Genomic DNA, 27,005 nt, shown 5'->3' on the forward strand with positions numbered 1-27,005 from the left:
AACAAGTCCAGAAGAGGCCACGGAGATGCTGCGAGGGCTGGAGCAGCTCTGCTCTGGAGCCAGGCTGAGAGAGCTGGGCTGGGTCAGCCTGGAGAAGAGAAGGCTCCTGAAGGGGAGACCTGAGAGCAGCTCCAGTGCCTAAAGGGGCTGCAGGAAACGTGGAGAGGGGCTTGGGACAAGGGCCTGTAGGGCCCCATCCTTGGCAGTGTTCAAGGCCAGGTTGGACGCAGGGGCTCGGAGCAACCTGCTCAGGTGGAAGGTGCCAGGGATGGGGCAGCCACAGCTTCTCTGGGCAACCTGTGCAAGCGCCTCAGCAGCCTCACAGGGAAGAGCTGTTAGAACCACAACAGGAAGTCTAAACCTTGCTCCTAATAGTAGTGGACAAAGAGGACTCTTTGTCTCTTACTGCAGAAAGAAATAGCACAAAAAAATTATCTTTTATTCCTGAACTTCCTTTGAAAATGCTGCAGCAACTCATCACCAATGTGCCACATGATGCCATCAAATCACACTGGGAACAAATCATTATTAAATTCACTCCTTTACTAAAGGCTCAAGAACTTTGGGCAGAACTTCAGTTAAAACCCTGAAATCCATTATCAGTTTAACTACTTCACTAAGGCAGGAGATATGAACCTTATCTCTTTGCCTAGGTCCTTCCATTTCTATTCCTAACAAGTATCAACCTGCTTTTGGGTGGCAGGAAGATGTCCAAGGAGGACAGCCTTATTCTTTTCTCACCTAAGAGTGTGTCCTCTCCTCTTCTTTTTTCCCACTTGTCTGTCTCTATTATCAACATTTTGCAGCAGAACCTATCTTTAACCACCAAGCCTGAAACCCCAGGAGACACACAGGCAAGCCTCCAAGTGCAGGACCAGCACTTCCCAACCACCACAAAGGCAAGCCCAGCAAAGTACAACTTGTGCTTGTCTCAGGACAACAGAATACATCTGGATGGTTTGTCAGGCAGGGTGAAAACATGGGACTTGTATTTTGTTTCCAGATACATTGGCATCACTTTCCCAACACAATGCATCAGCACTTGCCCACTTATTCTGAAGCAGGAGCTGTGTTTCTCAAGAAGCGCCAGCTTTTACCACTTTTCACTTATCACAGCCCTAGTAACAGCTCATGTGAACACCAAGCAACGTGCTCTGGATGAAAACAGAAAGATGCTTCTGCCAGGAAGCAGTTCAAGATAATTTCTGGGTACCAGAATCTTGCATAACATTAAGAGAAAAGCCTAACACACAGCAGCTTCTTGCTGTCCCCTATTTGTGATGGGGAAATACACAGCTGAGCAGAATAAACCAATGGGAGCAACTATCAATGGGCTCTTGTGCTGTCAGTGTTTCCAGGACCCTTCAAAGTGCAGTTGCTTTGAGGAGAAGAGGCACCTTCTACTGGAGTTTCTCTTTCCCCTTCCCTTCACCTTGACCAGAGTATTTTTAGCTGTATGGACAGACTTGCCAACACGTTCACCTGCAATTCTTTGCAAGGGAATTTCTGACAACACACAGCAATTAATGAACCGTATCTATACAGGGTCAAGAGAGACAGAAGGAAAGAAATGATGGGCAAAAGCAAGATCCCAAAAGATGTTTTCAGTATTTTTACCTTCACTATTTAGCTCCCTATTTTTCCACAGCCTCCTCTACTCATACAGAGAATTTAGAAAGCTTGTACCTGATTTCAGTAAGCTCAGAGTTTCTCCTGAGATGTTGCTTGAGAAGATCAGCCAGCCAATCATAGAATCATAGAATAGCTAGGGTTGGAAAGGACCTCAAGATCATCTAGTTCCAACCCCCCTGCCATGGACAGGGACACCTCACACTAAACCATCCCACCCAAGGCTTCATCCAGCCTGGCCTTGAACACTGCCAGGGATGGAGCACTCACAACCTCCCTGGGCAACCGATTCCAGTGCCTCACCACCCTAACAGGAAAGAATTTCCTCCTTAGATCCAATCTAAACTTCCCCTGTTTAAGTTTGAACCCGTTACCCCTTGTCCTGTCACTACAGTCCCTGACAAAGAGTCCCTCCCCAGCAGCCCTATAGGCCCCCTTCAGGTACTGGAAGGCTGCTATGAGGTCCCCACGCAGTCTTCTCTTCCCCAGGCTGAACAGCCCCAACTTCCTCAGCCTGTCTTCATACAGGAGGTGCTCCAGTCCCCTGATCATCCTCGTGGCCCTTCTCTGGACTTGTTCCAGCAGTTCCATGTCCTTTTTATGTTGAGGACACCAGAACTGCACACAATGCTCCAGGTGAGGTCTCACAAGAGCAGAGTAGAGGGGCAGGATCACCTCCTTCGACCAGCTGGTCACGCTCCTTTTGATGCAGCCCAGGATACAGTTGGCTTTCTGGGCTGCGAGCGCACACTGCCGGCTCATGTTCATTTTCTCATCGACCAGCACCCCCAAGTCCTTCTCTGCAGGGCCGCTCTGAATCTCTTCTTTGCCCAGTCTGTAGCTGTGCCTGGGATTGCTCCGACCCAGGTGTAGGACCTTGCACTTGGCATGGTTGAACTTCATCAGGTTGGCACGACTTGGCTCGGCAAAGCTTGGCTCTGCCAGGGGGAGAACCAAAGAACCGGGTCACCGAGGGGGTCTGGGGCAGCCCGGCAGCAGCACGGGGGAGTCGCGGCCGGGCGGAGCTCCTGTCACGAAGGGAACCGAGCAGAGCCGAAGCAGCCCAAAATGGAGGGAGCTGCCCGAAGGGAACTGAGCGGAGCTGACGCCATCCTGTCGTGGTTTAAACCGATCCACACAGCTCGTCCACTCACTCCCCCCCTTCTTGCCCACCCCCTGCTCCTGGAGGGACGGAGAGGAGAATCGAAAGGAATGCAACTCCCACAGGTTGAGATAAGAATGGTTTAGTAACTAAGGTATAACACAAATCACTACTGCTACCACCAATAATAATAATGTTAAAGGAAATAACAAGCGAAGAGAATACAACACCTCAACACCAGCCGACCAATAACTCACCCCACTACCCCAGCCAAGCACCGACCGACTCCTCGTCCAACCCTGCAGTGAACCAGCCCTTCCGGGTAACTCCCAGTTACATCCTGGGCACGACGCGCTGTGGCATGGAATACCTCCCCGGCCAGCCTAGGTCAGGTGTCCTGTCTCTGCTTTCTCCCAGCCTCCCCTCCTACCAGGCAGAGCATAAGACTCACAAAGTCCTTCGCCAGACCAAACATTTGAGCAGCAACTGAAAACATCGGTGTTATCAGCTCTCTTCCCAGGCTAAAAAATGAAAAGATAGCACTGCACTAGCTACTAAAAAGGAGAAAAATAAGTGCTACTGCTGAACCCAGGACACACCCGAAGGGGGCGGGTCCCCCGAAGGGACCCGTGTGGCTCCGAGGGGGTCCCAGGGGAGCCCACACCTAACAGTGCCCGCTTATCACCTTCCATTTCCTCCCATTACCCTCCATAACTGCGCACAAGTCGGCATGGCAAGGCTCAGTTCGGCTAGGCAAAGCTCGGCTCTGCCAAAGGGGGAAAAGAAGAACCGTGGCACCGAAGGGGTCTGGGGCAGTCCGGCAGCGGCAGGGGGGTAGTCACGGCCGGGCGGGGCTGCTGCCACGAAAGGAACCGAGCGGAGCCAAAGCAGCCCGAAGGGAGGGAGCTGCCTGAAGGGAACCGAGCGGAGCCGAAGCCAGCCGAAGGTGGTGGGGCAGCACGAAGGGACCCATGGGGCGCCGAAGCCTTCCGAAGGGACCCGAGGGGAGCCGAAGTCTCCCGAAGGGGGCAGAGCCTCCCGTAGGGACCCGAGCGGAGCCGAAGCCTTCCAAAGGGACCCGATTGGAACCAAAGCCTCCTGAAGGGAGCCAACGGGAGCAGAAGCCTTCCGAAGGGACCCGAGTGGAGCCAAAGCCTCCCGAAGGGACCCGAGTGGAACCAAAGCCTCCTGAAGAGGGCGGAGCCGCCCGAAAGGACACGAGGGGAGCAGAAGCCGCCCGAAGGGGGCGGAGCCTCCCGTAAGGACCCGAGCGGAGCCGAAACTTTCCGAACGGATCCGAGGGGAGCCAAAGCCTCCGGAAGGGGGCGGAGCCGCACGAAGGGACCGGAGGGTAGCTGAAGCCTCCCGAAGTGACCCGAGTGGAGCCAAAGCGTCCCGAAGAGGGCGTAGCCGCCAGAAGGGACATGAGCGGAGCCGAAGCCTCCCGAAGGGAGTGGAGCCACACGAAGGAACCCGAGGGGAGCCGAAGCCTCCCGAAGGAACCCGAGGGGAGCTGAAGCCTTCCGAAGGGGTCTGATGCGCCCGAAGGTACCGGTGCGGAGCCGAAGCCTCCCGAAGGGACCCGAGCAGAGCCGAAGCCTTGTAAAGGGACCCAAGCGGAGCTGAAGCCTTCTGAAGGGACCTGAGGGGAACCGAAGCCTCCCAAAGGAGGAAGAGTCTCTGGAATGGAGCCGATCGGAGCCGAAGCCACCCTATGGGGGCGGGGCCGCCCGAAGGGACCCATGTGGCTCCGAGGGGGTGCCAGAGGAGCCAACACCTAACATTGTCCACCTATCACCCTCCATTTCCTCCCATTTCCCTGCACAACTGGGCACAACTCGGCACGGTTCGGCTCGGCACGGCACGACTCAGCTTGGCTTGGCAAACCTTGGATGCGCATGGGGGAGAACCGAGGAACTGGGTCACCGAGGGGGTCTGGAGCAGCCCGGCAGCGGGAGGGGCGGAAGTCGCGGCGAGGAGGGGCTGCTGCCACGAAGGGAACAGAGCAGAGCCGAAGCAGCCCAAACGGGCGGAGCCGACCGCTGGGACCCGAGCGGAGCCGGAGCCTCCCGAGGGGGGCTGTGCAGTCGGAATGGAGCTCAGCGGAGCCGAAACTAGCCGAAGGGGGCGGGTCCTCCGAAGGGCCCGAGTGGCTCCGAGAAGGTCCCAGAGGAGCCGACACCTAACATTGCCCGCCTATCACCCTCCATTTCCTCCCATTACCCTCCATAACTGCGTACAACTCGGCACGGCAAGGCTCGTCTCTGCCAAAGGGGGAAAAGAAGAAGCGTGGCACCGAAGGGGTCTGGGGCAGCCCGGCAGCGGCAGTAGGTAGTCGCGGCCGGGCGGGGATGCTGTCACGAAGAGAACCAAGCAGACCCGAAGAAGCCCAAAGGGAGGGAGCCGCCCGAAGGGAACCGAGCGGAGCCGACGCCACCCGAAGGGGGGGGGGGCGCCCAAAGGGACCCGAATGGCTCCAAGGGGGTCCCAGAGGAGCCAACACCTAACATTGCCCACCTATCACCCTTCGGAAGGCTTCGGCTCCGCTCGGGTCCCTACGGGAGGCTTTGGCTCCGCTCGGGTCCCTTCGGGCGGATCCGCCACCTTCGAGGGGCTTTGCCTCCACTCAGGTCCCTTCGGAAATCTTCGGCTCCGCTCGGGTCCCTACGGGAGGCTCCGCCCCCTTCGGGGGGCTTCAGCTCCCCTTGTGTCCCTTGTGCGGCACCGCCACCTTCGGTTGGCTTCGGCTCCATTCGGTTCCCTTCGTGACAGCAGCCCCGCTCGGCCGCAACTACACCCCTGCCGCTGTCGGGCTGCTTCAGACCCCCTTGATGCCGCGGTTCTTCGGTTCTCCCACTAGCAGAGTAGAGCTTTGCGGAACCAAGCCTTGCCTTGCCGAGCCGTGTCATGCCGAGTTGTACGCAGTTATGGATGGTAATGGGAGGAAATGGAGGGTGACAGGCGGGCAATGTTAGGTGTCGGCTCCTCTGGGACCTTCTCGGAGCCACTCGGGTCCCTTCGGGCGGCCCTGCCCCCTTCGGGTGGCGTCAGCTCCTCTCGGCTCCCTTCGGGTGGCTCCCTCCCTTTGGGCTACTTCGGCTCCGCTCGGTTCCCTCCGTGACAGCAGCCCCACCCGGCCGTGACTAATCCCCTGCCACTGCCCTGCTGCTTCAGACCCCTCGGTGCTGCAGTTCTTCAGTTCTCCCCCTGGCAGAGCCGAGCTTTGCTGAGCCGGGCACTGCCGAGACGAGCCGAGCTGTGCGGGCCGTGCTGAGCAATGCCGAATCGAGGGCAGTTATGGAGGGTAATGGGAAGAAATGGAGGGTGACAGGCGGGCAACGTTAGGTGTCCATTAGAATGGAATTTGAGGTAGGAAAGTGAGGTGAGACAGCACTGTGTGTGTCACACTTCAAACCTTACTGTGTGCTGAAGATGCCCAGCAACAACTTTCAAACCTGGCTCTTTTCCTGTGGGAGCAATGTTCAAACCTTCGTGATCTGTTCTGCTGTGCTGAGCCTGCACCAGGCACCAGAGATGTTGGATCCAAATGCACTTTGAGATAGGAAAGTGAGGAGAGACAGCAATGTGTGTGTCACCCTTGCAAAGCTCACTGTGTGCTGAAGATGCCCAGGAACAACTTTCAAACCTGGCTCTTTTCCTGTGGGCAAGGGGGACACACACAGTGCTGTCTCTCCTCACTTTCCTACCTCAAAGTGCATTTGAATTCATCGCCGATGCCTGCTCTCGGCTGAGCACAGCAGAGTAAACCACGAACTTTTGAACTCTGCTCCCACAGGAAAAGAGCCAGGTTTGAAAGTTGTTGCTGGGCATCTTCAGCACACAGTGAGCTTTGCAAGGGTGACTCACACAGTGCTGTCGCTCCTCACTTTCCTACCTCAAAGAACATTTTAACCCAACATCTCCGGTGCCTGGTGCTGGCTGAGCACAGCAGAGTAGATCACGAAGGTTTGAACTCTGCTCCCACAGGAAAAGAGACAGGTTTGAAAGTTGTTCCTGGGCATCTTCAGCACCCAGTGAGCTTTGCAAGGGTGACACACACATTGCTGTCTCTCCTCACTTTCCTACCTCAATGTGCATTTGAATACAACATCTCTGATGCCTGCTCTCGGCTGAGCACAGCAGAGTAGATCACGAATGTTTGAACTCTGATTCCCAGAGGAAAAGAGCCAGGTTTCAAAGCTGTTGTTGGGCATCTTCAGCACACAGTGTGTTGCCTTTGGGTGGTGTAGCAACCTATCTAAGGAACGGCACGGCGACCAACCCCAGGCCGCTCTGTCCATCTGCTCACAGACACCAATGTGGTGGACGGCAAATGGTGTTTATTGATAGGTGACACAGCATTATATACCCTGAATTTACAACGTCACTTCCATCTACTTACATCACAAACCAAGTATTATTGGCTCTAGGGAGAAGGGCCTTATCTTCTTATCTTTCCGTACAGCACGACATCTTCCGACTGCCAAACCCTAACTACCACATTTTCCCCCACCCTATGCTCAACTAAATAAGCCAAAATATAAAAGTATAAAAGCATGCACCATAATCTCATAATAACAACAAAATTAACTAAAATCTAATAAGTTCTAGAGGAGGTATATCATTATCTACTTATCTTGAGGTATGTATCACAGAGAAACTTAAATATAAAACAAGGCACGTAGAGCAAAAAGTTCCCTGAGGGTAACTAGAATCAGTGAGGTATAATTGAAGATGATGAAAAAAACCTTCAAATAAGAACACTTTTAAAGCAGTTGTCGGCGTTCTATCAACACAATGTCGACTCGTTCTAGCCGGCTCTTGACAAACGACATAAGCTTGTTCAAGACACAGGGTCCAAAAAGCAGTGTCATCACGATCGTTACAATAAGCCTCTCCAGGGTAGATATCAGGGTGTTCAACCATGGTGACTGATTAAACCATGTTTCATACCACCCTTGTTCGGCTTCTCCATCCCTTTTTCTTTTTTCTAGACCTTCTCTAAGTTTAGTCATGGTATCTCTGATGAATCCAGTGTGATCTGCATATATGCAACATTCCTCTCTAAGCGCTACACACACCCCTCCTTGCTGTAAATACATTAAATCTAATCCTCTCCAGTTTTGCAGCACTACTTCGGACAGTGATCTGACGGATTTTTCTAAAGCAGTTACTGATTGCTCAATTCTTACCAGATCCTCATCTACAGCTGTCCTTAGTGCTTTAAATTCTTTGCTCTGTTGCACTAACGAGGTTACTCCTGTACCTACTCCCACACCTCCTAAGATCATTAACGTAGCTACTGTTAGTGCTGCAAAAGGTTCTCGTTTGGATAAATGATGTTCTGAAGTAATCTGTGAGTGGTAAAAAAACTTCAGAATGATAGAAAATTCTAGGAACTATTGCCACTTGTACATAATAATTTGAAGATTCATTAAAAAGTTTCAATAACAAGATGTGACTCCTATGGTGGAACAAACCCACTTGGTATCACTAGCCGGTAATAACCATCTTGCTGGTCTTTTAGATGACAATGGTCTCTTTTCCTTATTGACACACAAAACGTCTTTTGTGTTCAGGAACTTTCCCTACACACATACCTCTTCCTGTCACTTGAGTTAATTTAATTCCTTGTTTTTCTAAACCCCATGTACACTGCGCTGGATTAGTGGCATTTGAGAGTCTGGGTTTTTAAATGACTCCTACAGCCTCATAAAAGGGCGGTCTTATTCCATGACACAACCAGCAATGTTCAGTAAAATTTGGGTTAGTTCTATTCAATACCAGATAACTGGCTTGCATCAATTTCCAAAGGGAATTACCCCCAAGATATTCGTTTTGAGTGGGGGTGGGGATATTTTTGGTATCAGTCATTTCAGAAACTATTGTTACATCATCCGATATTTCTTCGACTAAATCATAAGTCAATACTAGGTTGGGGCCTACTGGTAACGGATCATTTGGAACCATTTCCTTTTTAATAAGAAATAATCCACCTCTATCCACTCCGGGTTCCCAATACCTAAGGCCCCAAACTCTACCTATTAACCATCCTGGATCCTCAGGCTGCAAAATGGCGACAGTCTTATATGCCGACAATTACTATTCAGGACGCCTCCAAAAGAATCATGTTTAGGCAGCTTACATCCATCAGGTCCCCAACTTGTTTTTAGGAACTTATCTTTCATCAAAGGAGAGCATGAGGAGGCAATTGTTTCACAACCCCAATAAGCACAATAGTAGTGATTTGGATGATTGCAAGATCCTTTTCCAGGGTTGGAAGCAGGGCACATATAGTAGCCTATTAAGTCTAAACATGGCTCTATAGGTGCTAGCTGGCACAAAGTGGCTGTAAAACTGGGAGCCCCTGGAGTCATGATAGTTTGTACAACCTTAACACTTTCTCCTTGATATAATGTCCCTTTAAATGGCTGGTGAGCCTGATGACTCGCCCCCTGTTCGTGATGGCACCAAGAACAAAATAATCAGGATACACCGGAAAGGGTACAACTTCCTTCCCTTTCCCAAGGCAACCTGGTTTGTACTTATTTTCTGTCCAGAACCTTGAAGTCGTTTCAACCAAGAGGTCCCCAAATCATCCCGTATCCTGGCACATTTCCCTTCTCTGGATTCTGTCAAGCTGTCATTCTTTCTTGCCAACAAAGAATAGGGGTTAGGGGAACGACCGATGATGAGATCCTGCAGATAAAAACTCACAGTTTTCGTTAGTTTTATTTTGAAGGTCTGGTTTAATAGACTTAAGTGGACACCACTTAACCCTGCCATCTTTTTTAACTGCAGCATACCCTCGCCCTGTGAGGACTAGCCTTCATTCTTGTTCCCATTCTCCCAACTCATTTCTAATTATAACTAATGGGCTCTCATCTAGTACTCGAGTGGACCAATGTTTTTGTGAGGGACTATTTACCTCGTCTCCCCTGGGAAATTGATTTAATTCTAACCAGGCAGTCACTAGCAAGCGTGCTTGGTCTCCCGAGGGAATGGTGTTGACAAAACCTTCTGCTTTTGCCAACACCTCTAACTTGGATTTCAAAGTTTGTTTCGCTCGTTCAACTATGGCTTGCCCTGTACTATTATACGGAATCCCATGTGTTAGAGTAATACTCCATTTAGAAGCAAATGCCTGTACTGATTTGGAGACAAAATTCAGACCGTTATCTGTTTAAATCTGATTAGGGACGCCAAGCCATGCCATAGCTGTCAGCCAGTGTTGAATAGTCACTTTAGAATCGATTCTGAGATGTGGCGTAGCCATAATCACTCCACTATATGTATCTACAGTCACCGCCAACCACGCTCGAGGTTTCAACAGCTGACAAAGCGTAAAATCCGTCTGCCACACTTCAGAGGCCTTAAGACCTCTGGGGTTGACTCCACTGGACCACAACGGTGTTTTCTGACAGTGGGGACACGTGGCAACTACATGCTTCGTGTCAGCAACTGAAATCCCAAATTTTTTTGCTAGCGCTTTGGCTCCAATGTGAAGAGACTCATGTAGCTGACGGGCATCTCTTAGCGTCCACAGTCCTTTTGCGGCAGCGTCTGCTTTGTTATTGCCAACTTGGAAGAAACCTTTGATTGGATCACAACTGTTAACATGGATGACCGATATAGTACCCTTTTGGGAAAATAGTGCTTCTTCTAGCATCAAAGCTACTGCAGATGTTGACACACCGAGACCTGACATGGCCAAGCAAAGCTTGGCCACAAACATCAAATCGGTCACTAAGTTAAGATGTTCCATTGGGAACAGTCCACACGCCAGTACCACTGCCATCGCTTCCAGCAGTTGGACTGAAAGCGTGTGGTCAGTCGTTTTAATGCAGTGCCATTCTCCTTCCGATTGCCATACAGCCGCTACGGTTGAAGTCACCAAAGATGCATCTGTAAAAACTGTTGGTCCCTGTTGAGGTCGATCCATGACCTTCCATGGGAGGTCAATATCGACAAGTGCCAACATTTGAGTCCAGGGGGGCTTTGTAGCGTACCGGACTTCTCCAGCATGGTTCCCATGGATTCTTCCCTTTTAAAAGACCATGCAAAGGGGCCATGGTTTCAGGAGGGACCAAAAAATATTGCGGAGCCATTGAAAGGACCCTACTAACTGTTGTACATCATGGAGTGTTTTAATATGCCGATGAATTTTTACTAGGGGAGGGGTTATGTAAGAACCTGTAATCCCCACTCCCAAAAAACTCACACATGGTCCTCTTTTAATTTTCGTGCTCGCAATTTCGAACCCGTTTGTTTTCAAAGTCTCCGAGACCATTGATACTAACTGGTCCACCTGATTTCCTCATGGTGCAGCAATCAGGATGTCGTCCATATATTAAATGATGGTCGCGGTCAGGTCACTACGCCGAACCGGTGTCAACACCCAATCCACTGTAATCTGGCAAATAGTGGGTGAGTTGATCATTCCTTGAGGTAGCACTTTCCATTGAAAACGTAAGTTAGGATGCTGGCTATTTGGAAATACAACAGAAAAAGCAAACCGGTCTTTGTCTTCCTCATGCAGAGGTATTGAAAAGACACAGTCCTTAATACCAAGGACAGCACAAGGTTGTCCTTCTGGTATCATAGAGTTCATAGGCAACAACATTTGAACAGGACCCATTGGCTCAATTCTCTTATTTACTTCACGCAAATCATGGAGAAGACGAAATCCCTTACCATTTCGCTTGGGTGTAACAAAAACCGGAGTGTTCCATAGGCTCGTGGAAGGTTTATTATGACCTTGTTGTATTTCGCGGTCAACTAGCTCAAGAACAGCATCAATTCGAGGCTTAGATATGGGCCACTGCTCAACCCACACTGGATCAGACGATTTCCATGACAATTTAATTGGTGGAAACGGGTGTGTGGCAGTGGCCCTTACTATAAATTTGTCACCTTAGCTTTTAATAGGGCTAAAGCGTCCCTCCCCAGCAGGGGTGGGACTCATGACATAACATATGGAAAAAGGGTAATTGTTTTCTCCGGTCCTTTTTCAGTATGAAGCGTAATTGCTACCAGTTGGACACTCTTCCGAGCTCGAGATAATCCCCCCACTCCACCCACCCTAGGGGCATCTTTCAATTTCCAACACGGGGGCCAATTCGTCTCAAGGTTAACGGTAACATCTGCTCCAGTATCGATCAAAAAAGGAACAATAATGGTAATACCATGTAAGTCATTATGGAGGGATCAAATCCCCCACACCACTGGCAGGTTATCACAATTCACGGCCAGGGCCACCCTGGGGTACCGCCCCCAGGGGTTGGTCCTTGCTGACCCTGAGACAGGGACAGATTCGACTGAATCATCGGTTGGACCATAAAACTTGTCGCTTCTCGAGGGGGTAGTGAGTTTAAGAGTGCCTCGCCCCATCTGGGGTTGGCATAGTTGGGCCGCCTCATTTCCCAAAAGGGAGAGGAATGTGTGCGGCCCAAGTGTCCTCTTCCCCCCCCCCCCCCCGTTTCCCTGGATTTTAGATCTGCATTCCCGCAGGTCCAACACGGTCCTCTGGGTTGGTTCCGAGGCAGGGGAGGCATTACTAGTGACTTTTCCAACTGAGGACAGCTTGATGCAATGTAGCCCACCTGGCCACACTTAAAACATGTCATCATATTAACTATGGCAGTGCTGACAGCCACCTGAATCGGGGCAAGTTGCTCTTCTTTTGTGACATGCTTAATCATATCCGCAATACTTGATCCCACTGGCAATGATCGTAAAATTTCTTTGGTTGTCGAATTACATTGCTGACCTAAGCATTCTGCAACAACCACACCTTTCGCTTCCACAGGCAGGGACGAAGACTCGATTGTCGCCTGGACGCCATCTACAAATTGTGTAAAACACTCACTTTCATTTTGTTTTATTGTAGACCATGACAATGGCTTGACAATGACTCTAGAAGCTTCACGAGTAGCTTTTCCAGCTGCACGGGTAGTTGTCATTACTTCATAAGGCCGCAGGCCCGGGGCCTGCACCTGAAGGGTCATCATTGCTGGATATGTACCCATTAATCGCTGCAGGCTAGAGCCCTGTAGCGGATGATCCACCCAAGTTACTTGAGCTAATTGCCCTATACAATTATATTCCCATTCTTTTTTAAAAACAATCATCCCTGCCCCGTCAAAAATCTTTCGACAATTTTGTTTTATATCGAACGGGAGCATATCATCTCCCCCAAAAACACCATCTATGAAGGCGGAAACCATGGCAGAATTAAGTCTGCTCAGCAGAGAGCAGGCACCGGAGATGATGGATTCAAATGTATTTTGAGGTAGGAAATTGAGGAGAGACAGTACTGTGTGTGTCACCCTTGCAAAGCTCACTGTGTGTTCACCATGCCCAGGAACAACATTCAAACCTGGCTCTTTTCCTGTGGGATCAGAGTTCAAACGTTCGTACTTTGCTGTGCTCAGGCGAGAGCAGGAACCAGCAATGATGAATTCTAATGCACTTTGAGGTAGGAAACTGAGGAGGGAAAGCACTGAGTGTGTCACGGTTGCAAAGCTCACTGTGTGCTGAAGACATACAGAACATCATTCACTCCTGAATCTTCAGCTCTGGGAGTAGAGTCCAAACTTTTGTAATCTACTCTGCTGTGCTCAGCAGAGAGCAGACACCGGAGATGTCGGATTCAAATGCACTTTGAGGTAGGAAAGTGAAGTGAGACAGCAGTGAGTGTGCCACCCTTGCAAAGCTCAATGCGTGCTGAAGATGACCAGCATCAACTTTCAAATCCGGCTCTTTTCCTGTGGGAGCAGAGTTCAAATGTTCGTGCTTTACTCTGCTGTTCTCAGCCAGCACCAGGCACCGGATATGGTGGATTCAAATGCACTTTGAGGTAGGAAAGTGAGGAGCGACAGCAATGTGTGCGTCACCCTTGCAAAGCTCACTGTGTGCTGAAGATGCCCAGCAACAACTTTCAAATCTGGCTCTTTGCCTGTGGGATCAGAGTTCAGACGTTCGTGCTTTACTCTGCTGTGCTCAGCCGAGAGCAGGCACCGGAGATGCTGCATTCAAATGTACTTTGAGGTAGGATAGTGAGGAGAGACAGCACTGTGTGTGTCACCCTTGCAAAGTTCACTGGGTGTTGAAGTGGGCAAGAGATATCTTTCACTCCTGGCTCTTTTCCTGTGGAAGCAGAACAGAAACGTTCGTGCTTTATTCTGCTGCGCTCAGCAGAGACCAGGCACCGGAGATGTTGTATGCTAATGCACTTTGAGGTAGGAAAGTGAGGAGAGACAGCAATGTGTGTGTCACCCTTGCAAAGCTCACTGGGTGCTGAAGATGCCCAGGAACAACTTTCAAACCTGTCTCTTTTCCTGTGGGAGCAGAGTTCAAACCTTCGTGATCTACTCTGCTGTGCTCAGCCAGCACCAGGCACCGGAGATGTTGGGTTAAAATGTTCTTTGAGGTAGGAAAGTGAGGAGCGACAGCACTGTGTGAGTCACCCTTGCAAAGCTCACTGTGTGCTGAAGATGGCGAGAGAGATCTTTCACTCCTGGCTCTTTTCCTGTGGGAGCAGAGTTCAAATGTTCATGCTTTACTCTGCTGTGCTCAGCCGAGAGCAGGCAGCGGAGATTCTGGATTCAAATGCGCATTGAGGTAAGAAAGTGAGGAGAGACAGCAATGTGTGTGTCACCGTTGCAAATCTCACTCTCTGCTGAGCATGCCCAGAAGCATCTTTTACTCCTGCCTCTTTGGCTCTGGGAGCAGAGTTCAAAAGTTCGTGCTTTACTCTGCTGTGCTTAGCCGGCGCCAGGCACCGTAGATGTTGGATTCAAATGCACTTTGTTGTAGGAAAGTGAGGAGAGATAGCAATGTGAGTATCACCCTTGCAAAGCTCACTGGGTGCTGTAGATTGCGAGAGATATCTTTCACTCCAGACTCTTTGGCTCTTGGAGCAGAGTTCAGACGTTCGTGATTTACTCTGCTGTGCTCAGCCGAGAGCAGGCACGGGAGAATTTGGATTCAAATGCACTCTGAGGTAGGAAAGTGAGGAGAGATAGCAATGTGTTTGTCACCGTTGCAAATCTCACTCTCTGCTGAGGATGCCCAGCAGCATCTTTCACTCCTGTGGAGAAGTGGCTAACAGTTAAAGGTCACGTTCCCATCAAGGAGCTGAAATAGAACCTTTGTTTAGAGAATGGTGCAGACTTACTAGCACCAGATAATGAGGAACTGAGGGACATCTGGAGGGAAGCGCCATGGTCTGGCCAATTACAGACAAGGACACTAAATAATAAACAAGATAAGCACATAAAAATAAAGAATATAAGAGTACACAGTTTAACTGTAAAAATAATGAGCATACGCAATGCCTTATTTGTGCCAGAACTAATCAAGTGCCTAGTATTTGCATATTCACTGTTATATTAACAGAAGGTAGAAGCCCAATAAACGAATCGTGCTTATTGATCACAATGGTCGTGTTGATTCCTCCCTGCTGCAACAAATTGGCGCCCGAACAGGGACCCTCTTGCTGTTGCTTGACTGAGCGAAGAAGACAGCTGGAATAGGAGCGGAGTGGACCGATTGGAACAGGAACCCAGGTACCTTTAAAGGCTGGGAAGACAGCAGGGATTGGGAAAGCTCCAAAGAATGCAGCCTTCGGAAGGCAAAGAACGCTTCGCTGCTGGCAGCGTCGGTTTCGAGAGCCTGAGCAACATTTTACTTGGCTCGCCGCCCGCATTTCTTCTGCCTCCTGGTGAGCTGCACTGGCGCCAACGTCTTATGAGTTGAGAAAAAGTTGAGTAATAATTCAGTAATAATGGGTAGAGAGAAAGCCTATGATTTATTTATATGCTTCTTAGAGAAGCAGGGAGTGGATAATCATAGAATCATAGAATCATAGAAGAGTTAGTGTTGGAAAGGACCTCAAGATCATCTAGTTCCAACCCCCCTGCCATGGGCAGGGACATCTCACATAACACCATCCCACCCAAGGCTTCATCCAACCTGGCCTTGAACACCGCCAGTGATGGAGCACTCACAACCTGCCTGGGCAACCGATTCCAGTGTTTCACCACCCTAACAGGAAAGACTTTCTTCCTTATATCCAATTTAATCTTCCCCCGTTTAAGTTTTAACCCGTTACCCCTTGACCTGTCACTACAGTCCCTGACGAAGAGTCCATCCCCAGCATCCCTATAGGCCCCCTTCAGATACTGGAAGGCTGCTATGAGGTCCCCACGCAGCCTTCTCAAAGGAATTGGAATAATTAAGGAATAATAAGGAATTGGACTTAACAAAGGGAATAAAGGCTCTGACAGAATACGCGAGAGAGTTAGGTTGTTTCCGAGATCCTAACGATGTATTTGATCTAAACGAAAGGAGGAAGTTTGGGGATGAGCTTTGGAATAGAGTGATTGATGATAAAAAGCAAGGGGGGGGGGAAATGTGCTAAAGCCTGGAGGACAGTTATTAATTGCCTACATAATTATGCAGTACTTCAACTCTTCCGACATATCCTCTCTGCAAGAAGGATATCGTATGATGAAGCTATGCTGAAAAGATTGTTGCTCTGGATTAAGGAGAAGGACTTAATCCTGTGGGTTGGAGAAGCCTTTGAGCTTGATACTTTGGAAAAATCGCTAAGGTACAAGTCTTTGTTTTTTGGATGTTTTCAGTTCTTAAGGTGAAGGGAGCAACCTTTAAAGAGACAGATTTAAATTTAATGTTGAAATGGTCGAAGACACATTATCCAGAGGCTGATGAGTCTACTGTATCTGAGGTCTCTTTGTGGAATGGTGCACGAGTTAAGTTGTGGGATGCAGCCACAAAAGGCAGTGACACTGTGAAACATTCGTTAGTCATTTGGAGAACTATTTTAGAGACGTTAAAGTAAAAAAGTGAGATCGTAGAACCCAGTGTCCCCCCTCACCCCTGGCCACCCCTGAGCCTCTGTCAGTTGCCGCCGCAGCTGCAAAGCCTGAGGACAGAGATGAAGACAGTCTTTTTGACCTGGGCCCTATTGACCCCAAGAAGGAGCCTGTGTGAGCTCATCAGGCTGCTGTTGCTGCTCCTGACGTTCTGACCCCTGTTAATTCTGATGCTGACCTGGATGATCCTTTTGACATGGAGCCGGAAAAGAAGCCTAATTTATATCCTCCAGATCCTCATGATAAATGGGCAGCTGTAAAGGGAGAAGCGAGATGGGTATGGGATGCAGATGTATTGTGTGCTTTCCCTATGATGTATGTGCTGGATCAAGACCCGCTGTGGGAAGGTCTCTCGTATGCCCTTATCAGGGGTATCGGGGGGACTGTGGCTGACAGTGGACTTGGGGTCCCATATACAACTCATTTGATACAGTCTGCCTGTGATACTCATGTACTAGAAGTTGGCAAATATGTCTATGATTCTATTGATGCTTGGAAACCTTTGTAGATATTGCTGGCCACTTCTTCTGACGTAGGCTGGCCACCTGTGTCAGAATGAGTGTGCATTTTGATCAGTATAAAAGCCCAAGCCTCATGCGATGTGAGGGAGGCAGAGACTCTGCGGGGACGCTTGCTAGGGCTGAGCCTGCCACCTCACACTGCGATGATGCTTGTTGGAGCTGATAACCTTCACAGAGTCCTTGTGCCACGTTCTGTACGTGGGACTTTGTAGTGCGAGTAATGATTGTCTGGATTTTGTGTTTCAAATATTGTTCCAAAAGATGTGTGAAGTGTGCTTGTGGGATCCCGTATGCATACGTATGTGTGTGTGTGAGATGAGGGCAGATGGTGTTCTATGTATTTTTTTTGTTATTGTGTTCATGTAGAAGTTTTTAACAGGTAGCGGTTTAACATTTCAGGCAAGAAAGGGTTAATGCAAAAGTGAGGCTGCTGGAAGGTATTTATGGTTGCTGCTGAAGCAGGCCGGCAGCTGTAGCTACTGCTGAGCAGGCTGCTGTTTGTAGCCGTGCAAAGCAGGGTGAACAACAGAAAAAAAAAGAAAAAAAAAGGTAAAGTTGCCGAGCATGGGTAGACAAATGTGAATCCAGGTGATAGACTGGAAATCTATTCAGAGAGAGGCTCTGTCAAACAATGATTTTGATTGTTTGCAGGCGTTGCAGGAAAAGATTCTCCCCTTTCCTGTTAAGTACCAGTTTAACCCTCAAGGTCAGGCAGTAAATGCTGAAATATATCCCTTAAATTGGAAATTGCTATCTCAGTTAAGGCAAACGGTTTCTTCTACAGGCATTCAGTCTGAACCCACTAGGCAAATGTTGTCATATATTTGGGGAACAGATTTGCTGTTAACCGAGGATATTGAAAGTATTGTGAAATTAATCCTCACCCCTTCGCAGTTGTTGTTATGGAACATGTATCCGTAGGTACCTTGTCAAGAGGCAGTTGCAGTTCAGCGAGGCCAGCGAGATCCCCTGGTTGGGGTGCAATTACAACACCTGATGGGAATTGGGCAGTTCTCCACTAAGGAGGCTCAAATCCAGCTAGATTCAGAATTGTTAAAAGAATCTATGAGACTAGCCTTGCGAGCTCTATCACAGATTAAAGATACTACTGCAGCTCCTGCCTACAAGAAAGTGACACAGAAAAAGGACGAGCCCTTCAGTACCTTTGTGGATAGGGTAGCTGATGCTATAAAGAAGTTAGGTACTCCAGAATAAATGCATGGTATTTTACTGCGTCAGTGTGCAATACAGAACTGTAATGATGCTGTAAGGCAGATACTTGTTCAGTTACTTGCAAATGCCACTGTAGAAGAGATGTTAGAACATATGACATGGGTACCTATGGGGCATCAGGCAAAAAAAAAAAAAGAAGAAAGTCAGTCGCAAGTATTAGCGGCCTTGGCAACTTTGCAAGCCACCGGTATGGTCAAGGATCCTCGATGTTTTAGATGTGGTCAAAATGGGCACATGAGAAAAGATTGCCACCACTCGGTTTGGTGCCCTAATTGTCAAATGGATAACCATTGTGCTGCTACCTGTCGACGCAAACAGAACCGGTTGGGAAACAGGCAGTGGAGCGCTAAGACCCGTCGCACGATGATTCCAAGTATGGGTCCTACAGCCCCCGCGCCTCAACGTGTGTACGCAGCAAATCAAACTCCATTGCCCTGCAACCAGCCACCACCGGCAGCCTCGGAATGGACTTGGCAACCGCAGCAGATACTACCTTATATGATAAGACCGTGTCATTGCTCTCTACCGGAATGTATGGTCCTCTGACTTTAAATAATAAGCCCATAGGAGCCTTGCTACTGGTGAGATCATCATCTGCGTTGAAAGGACTATTCATTTTTCCAGGTGTCATCGATGCTGATTATATGGGTGAAATTACGTTAAATTATTTATGCATCTTTGGTGATGAACAAACTCCAGCGGTTGTTAAGCACTTTGTACAAACAGAAGCGCAGAAGATAAAGCCTTCTTTTAAGGCGTACTATCGAGAACCTGACACAGGTTTGTGGCACGGACCGGCAGATATAATATGTCTGGGCCGTGGTTACGCCTGTGTTTCTGCTCCCGCAGGACCCTTGTGGTTACCATCCAAGTGACTAAGAACGGCTGCTGCAGAAACTCCAGTGATGGCGTCTCCGAGCTAGTGTATGGACCCTGACTCGCAGGCCCGGGAGGAGCGTTGCTTGCGCTGAGCGCTACAGCCACTAATAGAAGAACTTAACTCCTTAATCAACACAGAGATTTCGTTGAGCACGGTCGCCCTCCTAGATCCGGTCCATGGCCACAGGCATATAGTGGTACAACTGAGATTGGTGATACAACAAGTGCTTCGGTAACTCTGTAGTTTTTGTCATCAGCGTGACCCTACAGTAGAATTATATTGTGGTGGTTGCCAGTCTATAAGGCATCTTCTCCAGAGTTGGCTGAAACAAAGACTTTTTGTATAGTCTGTCAAAATAACTTTTATGTAACCCGCTTATAGCGCTTCTGAAATATTTAGCTAATTTTAGAAGTACAGATTTTGAATTACTCGAGTTATTTGAAAATCGAGGTTCACTTCATAGAGTTGCATATACGTTTGCTTTACAAGATTCTTCGCCATTAGAGGGCTCATAATTATAGGGAGCTTGTAGCTTTGTTGTGCTTTGCAATGATGTTCTGCTTGTTTACAATGACTACTGACTCAGTCCTTATTCCTTCATAAAGAAAAAGGGGGAATTGTGGAGAAGTGGCTAACACAGAAAGGTCACGTTCCCATCAACGAGCTGAAATAGAACATTTGTTTAGAGGATGATGCAGACTTACTAGCACCAATTAATGAAGAACTGAGGGACATCTGGAGGGAAGCGCCAATTATAGACAAGGACACTAAATACTAAACAAGATAAGCATGTAAAAATACAGACGATAAGAGTACACAGTTTAACTGTAAAAATAATAAGCATACGCAATACCTTACTTGTGCCAGAACCAATGAAGTGCCTAATATTTTCATATTCAGTGTTATATTAACCGAAGGTAGAAGCCCAATAAACGAATCGTGGTTATCGATCAGAATGGTCGTGTTGATTCCTCCCTGCTGCAACACACTCCTGTCTCTTTGGCTCTGGGAGCGGAGTTCAAACGCTCGTGGTTTACTCTGCTGTGCTCAGCCGGCACGATGCACCGGAGATGTTGGATTGAAATGCACCTTGAGGTAGGAAAGTGAGGAGAGACAGCAGTGTCTGTCACCTTTGCAAAGATTACTTTGTGCTGAAGATGGCGAGAGAGATCTTTCACTCCTGGCTCTTTTCCTGTAGGAGCAGAATTCAAATGTTCGTGTTTTACTCTGCTCTGCTCAGCCGAGAGCAGGCACAGGAATATTTGGATTCAAATGCACTTTGAGGTAGGAAAGTGAGGAGAGACAGCAATGTGTGTGTCACCCTTGCAAAGCTCACTGTGTGCTGAAGATACACACCAACAACTTTCAAACCTTGCTCTTTCCCTGTGGGAGCAGAGTTCAAACATTCGTTCTTTACTCTGCTGCGCTCAGCCGAGACCAGGCACCTGAGATGTTGGATTCAAATGCACTTTGATGTAGGAAAGTGAGGAGAGACAGCAGTGTGTGTCACCCTTGCAAAGATTACTGAAGATGGTGAGAGAGATCTTTCAAGGGCTGAGGCTCTGCAGTCTCTCCTTTCCCCTGCACCACCCTTGGCTTTCAGCCCCACAGCAGAGCCCTTCTGCAGCCGCTTCTCAGCTCCTGTTTTTCGCTGGCAGCTTCCAAAGGCACTTGTGCCAGAGCAATGGCCCAGCCCGTGCTGCGGCTTGTGGGGCGCTCTGATGGCACCATCAAGTGAGTGCAGGGCTCGGCAGCGCTGGCAGGGGCAGAGCTGTGGGGCCTGACCCTGCTCCCGGGGTAGACGTGGGTGAGCTCCAGCGCTTGGGGTTTCGGGGCGGGAACCTTCGCCTTCGAGAAAAGGAAAGGGCGGGGTGGAGCCGGGATGGAGCCGGGATGGAGCGGGGTGAGCGGGACGAGCAGGGCTGTGGCAGGGATTGAGTGGGAAAGGCAGGGGTTGGGCTGGGCTGCAGCCGGGGGGCAGGGGGTGGGGAGCAGGAATGCAGTGGGGGGGTCAGGGCAGTGGGGCGGCGTGGAGCGGGGTGGGCAGGGGGCACAGCAGGGGTGCAGTGGGGTGAGGTGGGCTGGGTTGTGCCAAGGGCGCACGGGAAGCGGGGCCTGACCCAGCAGGGGAAGTGCAGGAAGGGCTAGAGCCCACGCTGCGCATGCTGGGGATGGCGGCGGGCCCATTGTGTCCCAGCAAGGCTGGGCTAAGGAGCCCCCGTCGTCCTGGAGCAGGGCTGTCTGCGGAGGTGAGCAGTGTAAAAGATGTGCGTGGAGGATTAAAGGGTTGGTGACAGAAGGAAACAGTTGCGGTGCAGACTAGTTTCCTGGCCCAGAGGTTCCGTTCCCGAGTTGTGGAGTACATCTTTGTGCGTTGTAAAATGTTGTATCCAAATGCAAGTCGTCATTCTTGAATTGTGTGACACGAAAATGACTATGGAAATGATGGAAAGTCAAGTTTAAGCGATGGCTGTCTTGCTTTAGGCCTTTGCAGGACATCTTGCATCTATTCCGATGGCTGCAATGAAACAAGAGGCTGGCTCCAATGTGCCATTCGGGTGGAGAGGCTTTCCTGCGACTGCCTCGTACCACGAAGCATTGATGTGTGATGCTAAAGCTGTTTCCGTGGAGAACATGGGAGCCAGAGGTAAGTGAGGAAGGTCAAAGTGTTATGAAAGCAGCAGTGCTCATCTCAAGCTTTGTTCACAGTTGTGCAACAGGAGCATAAGTTGGAATTGGGATGGTTGTTAGGATCTTGATCATTTCCAATGTGAAAACCATGCCATGACGAATAACACTTTAAAGAATCTGGTGTTCTCTCTTGTAAGAGAAACAAATGAAGACAGGAATACCATTCAAAGACCTTACGTCTCAATGCATTCTTCTGTTCAGAAACATTTTTGCTTTTCTTCTTTCCAGAGCACAGTGGAGAAAGTGTTGGCTGGCTCTGTCCCAGTTGCTCAGGTGATCGATCCCCTTTGGAATCCCTCTTCCAGGCAAGGATAAGCATGAAGCAGCCACAAATACTCTTATAGAAATGAACGCAGGTCTGAGTAAGAGCATTGAATCCAGGTGAAAACTTCACTTATGTGTTCATGTGGAATATTAAGCCTCGAGACTGCAAAAAGCAGTGTAAGTGTAGTATATTTTATTAATTTCTCATTCACATCCTCTGTGGATCATTGACCTTCACCCCCAGTCCAGGAGATAAACATCTGAGGCTGAGCGAGCTGAGCTTGTTCAGGCTGGAGAAGAGAAGGCTTCTTAAGGGGAGAGCTTAGAGCAGCTCCCAGGGCCTAGAGATGCGATGAGAAACCTGGAGAGGGTCTTTGGACAAGGGCCTGTAGGGACAGGACAAAGGGAATGTCTTTAATCTATGAGAGGGGAGATTGAGATGAGCTCTTAGGCAGAAGTTCTTCCATTTGAGGATGCTGAGGCGCTGGCACAGGGAACCCAGAGAAGCTGTGGCTGCCCCATCCCTAGCAGTGTTGAAAGCCAGTTTGGACACAGGGGCTTGGAGCAAGCTGCTCTAGTGGAAGGTGTCCCTGCCCGTGGCAAGGGTTGGAACTGGATAAGCTTTAAGGTCCTTTCCAACACAAACTAGTCTGGGATTCTGTGATTTTTTTCAATACCTTTAGCACTGAATGTAATTCTTAAATGATGGGCAAAATGAACCAAAGAACCCTTCAGCTGCCATATATGTTAGTAAGGGTAAGACTGGAAAACTGAGTTGTGTTTTCTTCTCCAGTGTCAGGAAACATGACCAAATTCAGGTCCCTCTTTGACCTGCAAAAACAACCACTGCATGTTTAGGATCTGCGCACGCATCTTGTTCCAGTGCTAATTAGTGCAGTTAGGAGCTACTGCTTGTGTCATAGGTGTAGAAGGTCCATCATGCCTCAAACCTTGCACGGTGACAGGTGTGGGCATATATGTAAGAGCTCCAAGTTTTTCCAGTGATGCCTGTAACTGTCTTCTCTCTGGCTTTTTCATTTTCCTGAAAACTAATTTAGTACCTTTCTGGCCTAGTTTAGTTGTCAGTAAAGTCACTCTTCCCAGTTGTTTTCCTATTTTCTCAATGACCTTTGAGCTGTAAGGATCAGTACCAGCAGCTACAACTATCAGCTGCTGTGTCTCAGTTTTGTGACTTTGCTGCTGCAGACTCTAACCAGGAAAATACTGAAAACCTCTTGTTAGCCTTAATGACATGGTGTGATGTGGCTTTTTCTTCAGATGGCACCATGTCTTGAATGCAGACATCTGCTACCAGTAAATACACCCATTGCAGTGGATGCAGTCACCAACAGCTGCACAGATGCATCCCCAAACCAACATCTGCTTAAAGGTAATTGAGAATAAATCTAACAAAAGAGCAGTTTACCTCCTGGCATGCATGTTTCTAAAAAGTGACTTCGTTAAAACTAGTTTGATCCAGCTTGTGTTTCTCTGATTACATTGTGAGAGCTTTAAGGGTTAGTAGAATTCAAACCACGTTGACTAGAAATAAGCATTAAAGGTAAACCACATAAGCTCAGGAAGGCATCTTGAAAATCACAGGAGGTAGCAGTCTGAAAGGCAGGACATGCACTTGTATTCAGTATGCAGGTATTCTGTGATTTTATCATTATGGTCTTACAATTATTGAGCATTATAGGTTTATTAAATAGGTCCTCATTACTCTGCTTCCCTCCGTTGATTGTGCGTGCTTCGCATAGATGGGCTGGCAAGACTGGGGCAGTGGGGAGATGCACAGAATGCTCAAACACAGCATTAGTCAGCGATCCAAAAGAGCTGGTGGGCTTAAGTAGCCAAAATCTACCCTCCAGAATACTCCCTACTTAAGGGCATGGGGAATCACATAGGGGCTGTCCTCCACCCTTCCAATCAGGGGAAGAGGTGTGAGAAGGTGCGAACTGACACTGCATGTCCACAGTTGGAAGATTACAGACACTGCCCCGAACTGGGTGTTTCCTGGCATTCCTGAAGCTGGTGCAAAGGCAGCCCTGAATTATTTGGTGGCAAACATCAAAAGAGCAGACTCGTGATTCTCAGCTGTGGTGGGATCTCGCTTGTGAGTTACAGTGACTGTGCTCGGGCACATTCAGGGCAATGAGAACCATTTTCCTTGCTGATACCTGACTTGCATTTTTGTGTGAGTGCAGTGAGTAAGCAAACTGACGCTAGTCTATAGAAGCATCTGCAGGTATTGATGCTGGATCTGCTGAGGGAGGTGTACCATAGTTGAAAATTAATTGGCACCAATATCCATGGATTTGTGATGGGCAAGCACTATGGCCTAATGTCCTGAGTTCAGCTGTAGCAGTCATTTTTCTCCTTCTTAGTAGCTAGTGAAGCACTGTGTTTTGATGTTTTGGACTGGGAACGTTGTTGATAACGCCCATGTTTTTAGTTGCTGCTCAAATGTTTGGTCTGGCCAAGGACTTTCTGAGCCTCATGCTCTGCCAGGGAGGAGGGGAGGCTGGGAGGAAGCAGAGACAGGACACCTTACCCAAACTAGCCAAAGAGGTATTCCATACCACAGCACGGCATGCCCAGGATGTAACGGGGAGTTACCTGGAAGGGCTTGGACTGCAGGGTTGGAGGAGTTATCGGTGGGTGCTTGGCTGGGGGGAGTGGGGTGAGTTATTGGTTGGCTGCTGTTGAGGTGTTGTATTCTTTCTTCTTGTTATTTCCTTTATCATTATTATTATTGGTGGTAGCAGTAGTGATTTGTGTTATAACTTAGTTACTAAACTGTTCTTATCTCAACCCGTGGGAGCTGCATTCTTTTCTATTCTCCTCTCTGTCCCTCTGGGAGCAGGGGGAGGGCAAGAAGAGGGGGGAGTGAGAGAGCGACTGTATGATTTATGGGTGACTTTGTTTAAACCACATGTGTGATCATTTTGTGGAGTAGCCTGCCTGTCAGCTGAACTCTTGTGTACCCAGCAAGTTCCCTGGGACTCTTACAGACAACAGGTCCTGCTGCATTCCCCAAGGTGGAACTGGACGTATGCAATAAAGGAGCTCCCATGTACAGGGTGGAACCAAAAGCAGCCTTGGAGTAGACAAAACAGGGAAGCCAGGGCCAGCAGACTAGCGCCCAGGAAAGGTAAGTCAGCCTGCCCACCTATCCTCCTCTGCTTTGCAACTACCAGCCTTTCTGTTTTCCATCTGTTTTTCCTTTCAGTTCTACCACCCTCCCTGCTTTCTGTTGGGGCATAACCCCAGTTTGGCTGCTATGACCCCTAAAGCACCCCCAGAACATCCTTAGGAGCCCCGGAGCATCCTGGGGATACCCCTAGAGAATCCCAGAAAAAGCCTGCAGCATCTCCAGAGCACCCGACGGACCCAGTCAGAGCTCATGCATCACAATGACCTTGGAGACATGGGACCACAGGGGTGGCTGATTCTGGAACGCTCCGTGTTCAGGCGTGCATGGCCACAGAACCCCATGGAACCCTTTAGCAGAGGCACTGGGAGAAGATAGCTGTCCCATGGAGCACAAGCTACCGGTGGAAGAGGCAAGAGCAGATCCTCTGGTGGTTCCCATCTTGGTGTCTTGGAGCCACCAAGATGCACGTTGTGGGTGAGTGATGAGATAGAAACCTTCCTCCTCCACAGCCAGAGAGCTTGAAGGTGCTCTTGGTCTGACACCTGGGGAGCTTTGAACGCTTTGAACTCCATGTCTCCCAGAACCACTTTCCAAGCCAAAAAACTGAGTGCAACTCCTCCGTGAAGGTAGCTTTTTGCTTGGAGGGTGTTTGGGGGAGTTAAATTCAGTCTGGGTGCAGACACTGTGGATTCTTTTCTGCAGAGATGCAGCAAATGTGGTGCTGCACATGATGCTGACAAGCATTGCCGTGGGCTCTCTGGCAGGTGAGTGTTTGGCCTGGCTCTTGCCCTGGCTTTTTGGTCACTGCAGTGAGTGCTGAATGCGAGGAGGGATGTGGGAAGAGGCTCTGTGCTGACTGAGGTGACATGGTCACGCTGGGACTTGGGTTTCCCCCCCGGGAACCCTGTGGGCATGGACTGGGGCTTTGCCACTGCTGTCCTTGCAAAGCAGGGCATCCCCTGTCCAAGGAGGTTGTGTTGTTCTCTGCTCCTTTCCAACTTCTGCCTAGGACAGGCCTTAGCTGCAGCCCAGCAGTGCTGCTCTGCCTTCTCTTTTGCTGCAGGGACTCAGTCCAGCGTTTCCTATATTCCAGACTGGGAAATGCTCTGTGTGCTCTGGGAAAGCCTGAGAGTCCCCTTTCAATCCTCCTTTCGAGGTCATCATGATTCTACAAAATCTCGATTTTTAGATCAAACTCTGTCTCTCAGCTGAGAAATGACGCTGCAGGAAGGCAGTGTGTCTCCTAGCTGAAGGATGGAACATCGGTGCTTTTTAAGGCATGAAAGCATGATTACAGTTCTTAGTGAAAAGCAGAAAAGATTTATTAATTATGCTGGCACCTATTGGATAAGCTTTTCTGAATGAGCATCTATACTCCCTGCTGTGAAGGGTGAAACCTAGACAGATAAGAAAAAGGCAGTAATCAGCGTAGTTTGGCCCAGTTCCAGAGCTAGGAACCACAGCCAAAACACAGTAAAACAAAACTGCCAGCTTAGCCTTACAGTAATTCTAGCAATGTAAGAGAGTCTTCAGCAGAGGTGCACTGACACTGAGGAGGTTACTAAATTTTAATTTCTTTCTTTAATCAAATGTATCTAAAGTCATCATCCCCGAATAGCAAAACATATAA

At 49.0% G+C, this 27,005-nt stretch overlaps 1 protein-coding gene and 2 long non-coding RNA genes across 3 annotated transcripts in view; all 3 read left to right on the top strand.

Annotated features, from left to right (window-relative positions):
- LOC136007007 (proline-rich protein 2-like) overlaps positions 1-19,320 on the top strand; it is a 20,199-nt gene extending 879 nt beyond the window's left edge. Inside the window, exons 2-3 of the mRNA XM_065664962.1 lie at positions 16,671-16,743; positions 19,233-19,320. Coding sequence (XP_065521034.1) covers positions 16,671-16,743; positions 19,233-19,320 — 161 coding nt within the window. The remainder of the gene's footprint in view (positions 1-16,670; positions 16,744-19,232) is intronic.
- Positions 19,321-21,754: 2,434 nt separating this feature from the next.
- Positions 21,755-25,583, top strand: LOC136007019 (uncharacterized). Its single transcript, XR_010609431.1, has 5 exons — positions 21,755-21,910; positions 22,183-22,395; positions 23,497-23,608; positions 25,233-25,372; positions 25,451-25,583. It is a non-coding gene; the product is annotated as an uncharacterized LOC136007019 (long non-coding RNA).
- Positions 25,584-25,612: 29 nt separating this feature from the next.
- Positions 25,613-27,005, top strand: LOC136007020 (uncharacterized). Its single transcript, XR_010609432.1, has 3 exons — positions 25,613-25,784; positions 25,885-26,001; positions 26,078-27,005. It is a non-coding gene; the product is annotated as an uncharacterized LOC136007020 (long non-coding RNA).

This window comes from Lathamus discolor, unplaced genomic scaffold (genome assembly GCF_037157495.1).
Source record: "Lathamus discolor isolate bLatDis1 unplaced genomic scaffold, bLatDis1.hap1 Scaffold_83, whole genome shotgun sequence".
In the NCBI taxonomy this organism is placed as follows: domain Eukaryota; kingdom Metazoa; phylum Chordata; class Aves; order Psittaciformes; family Psittacidae; genus Lathamus; species Lathamus discolor.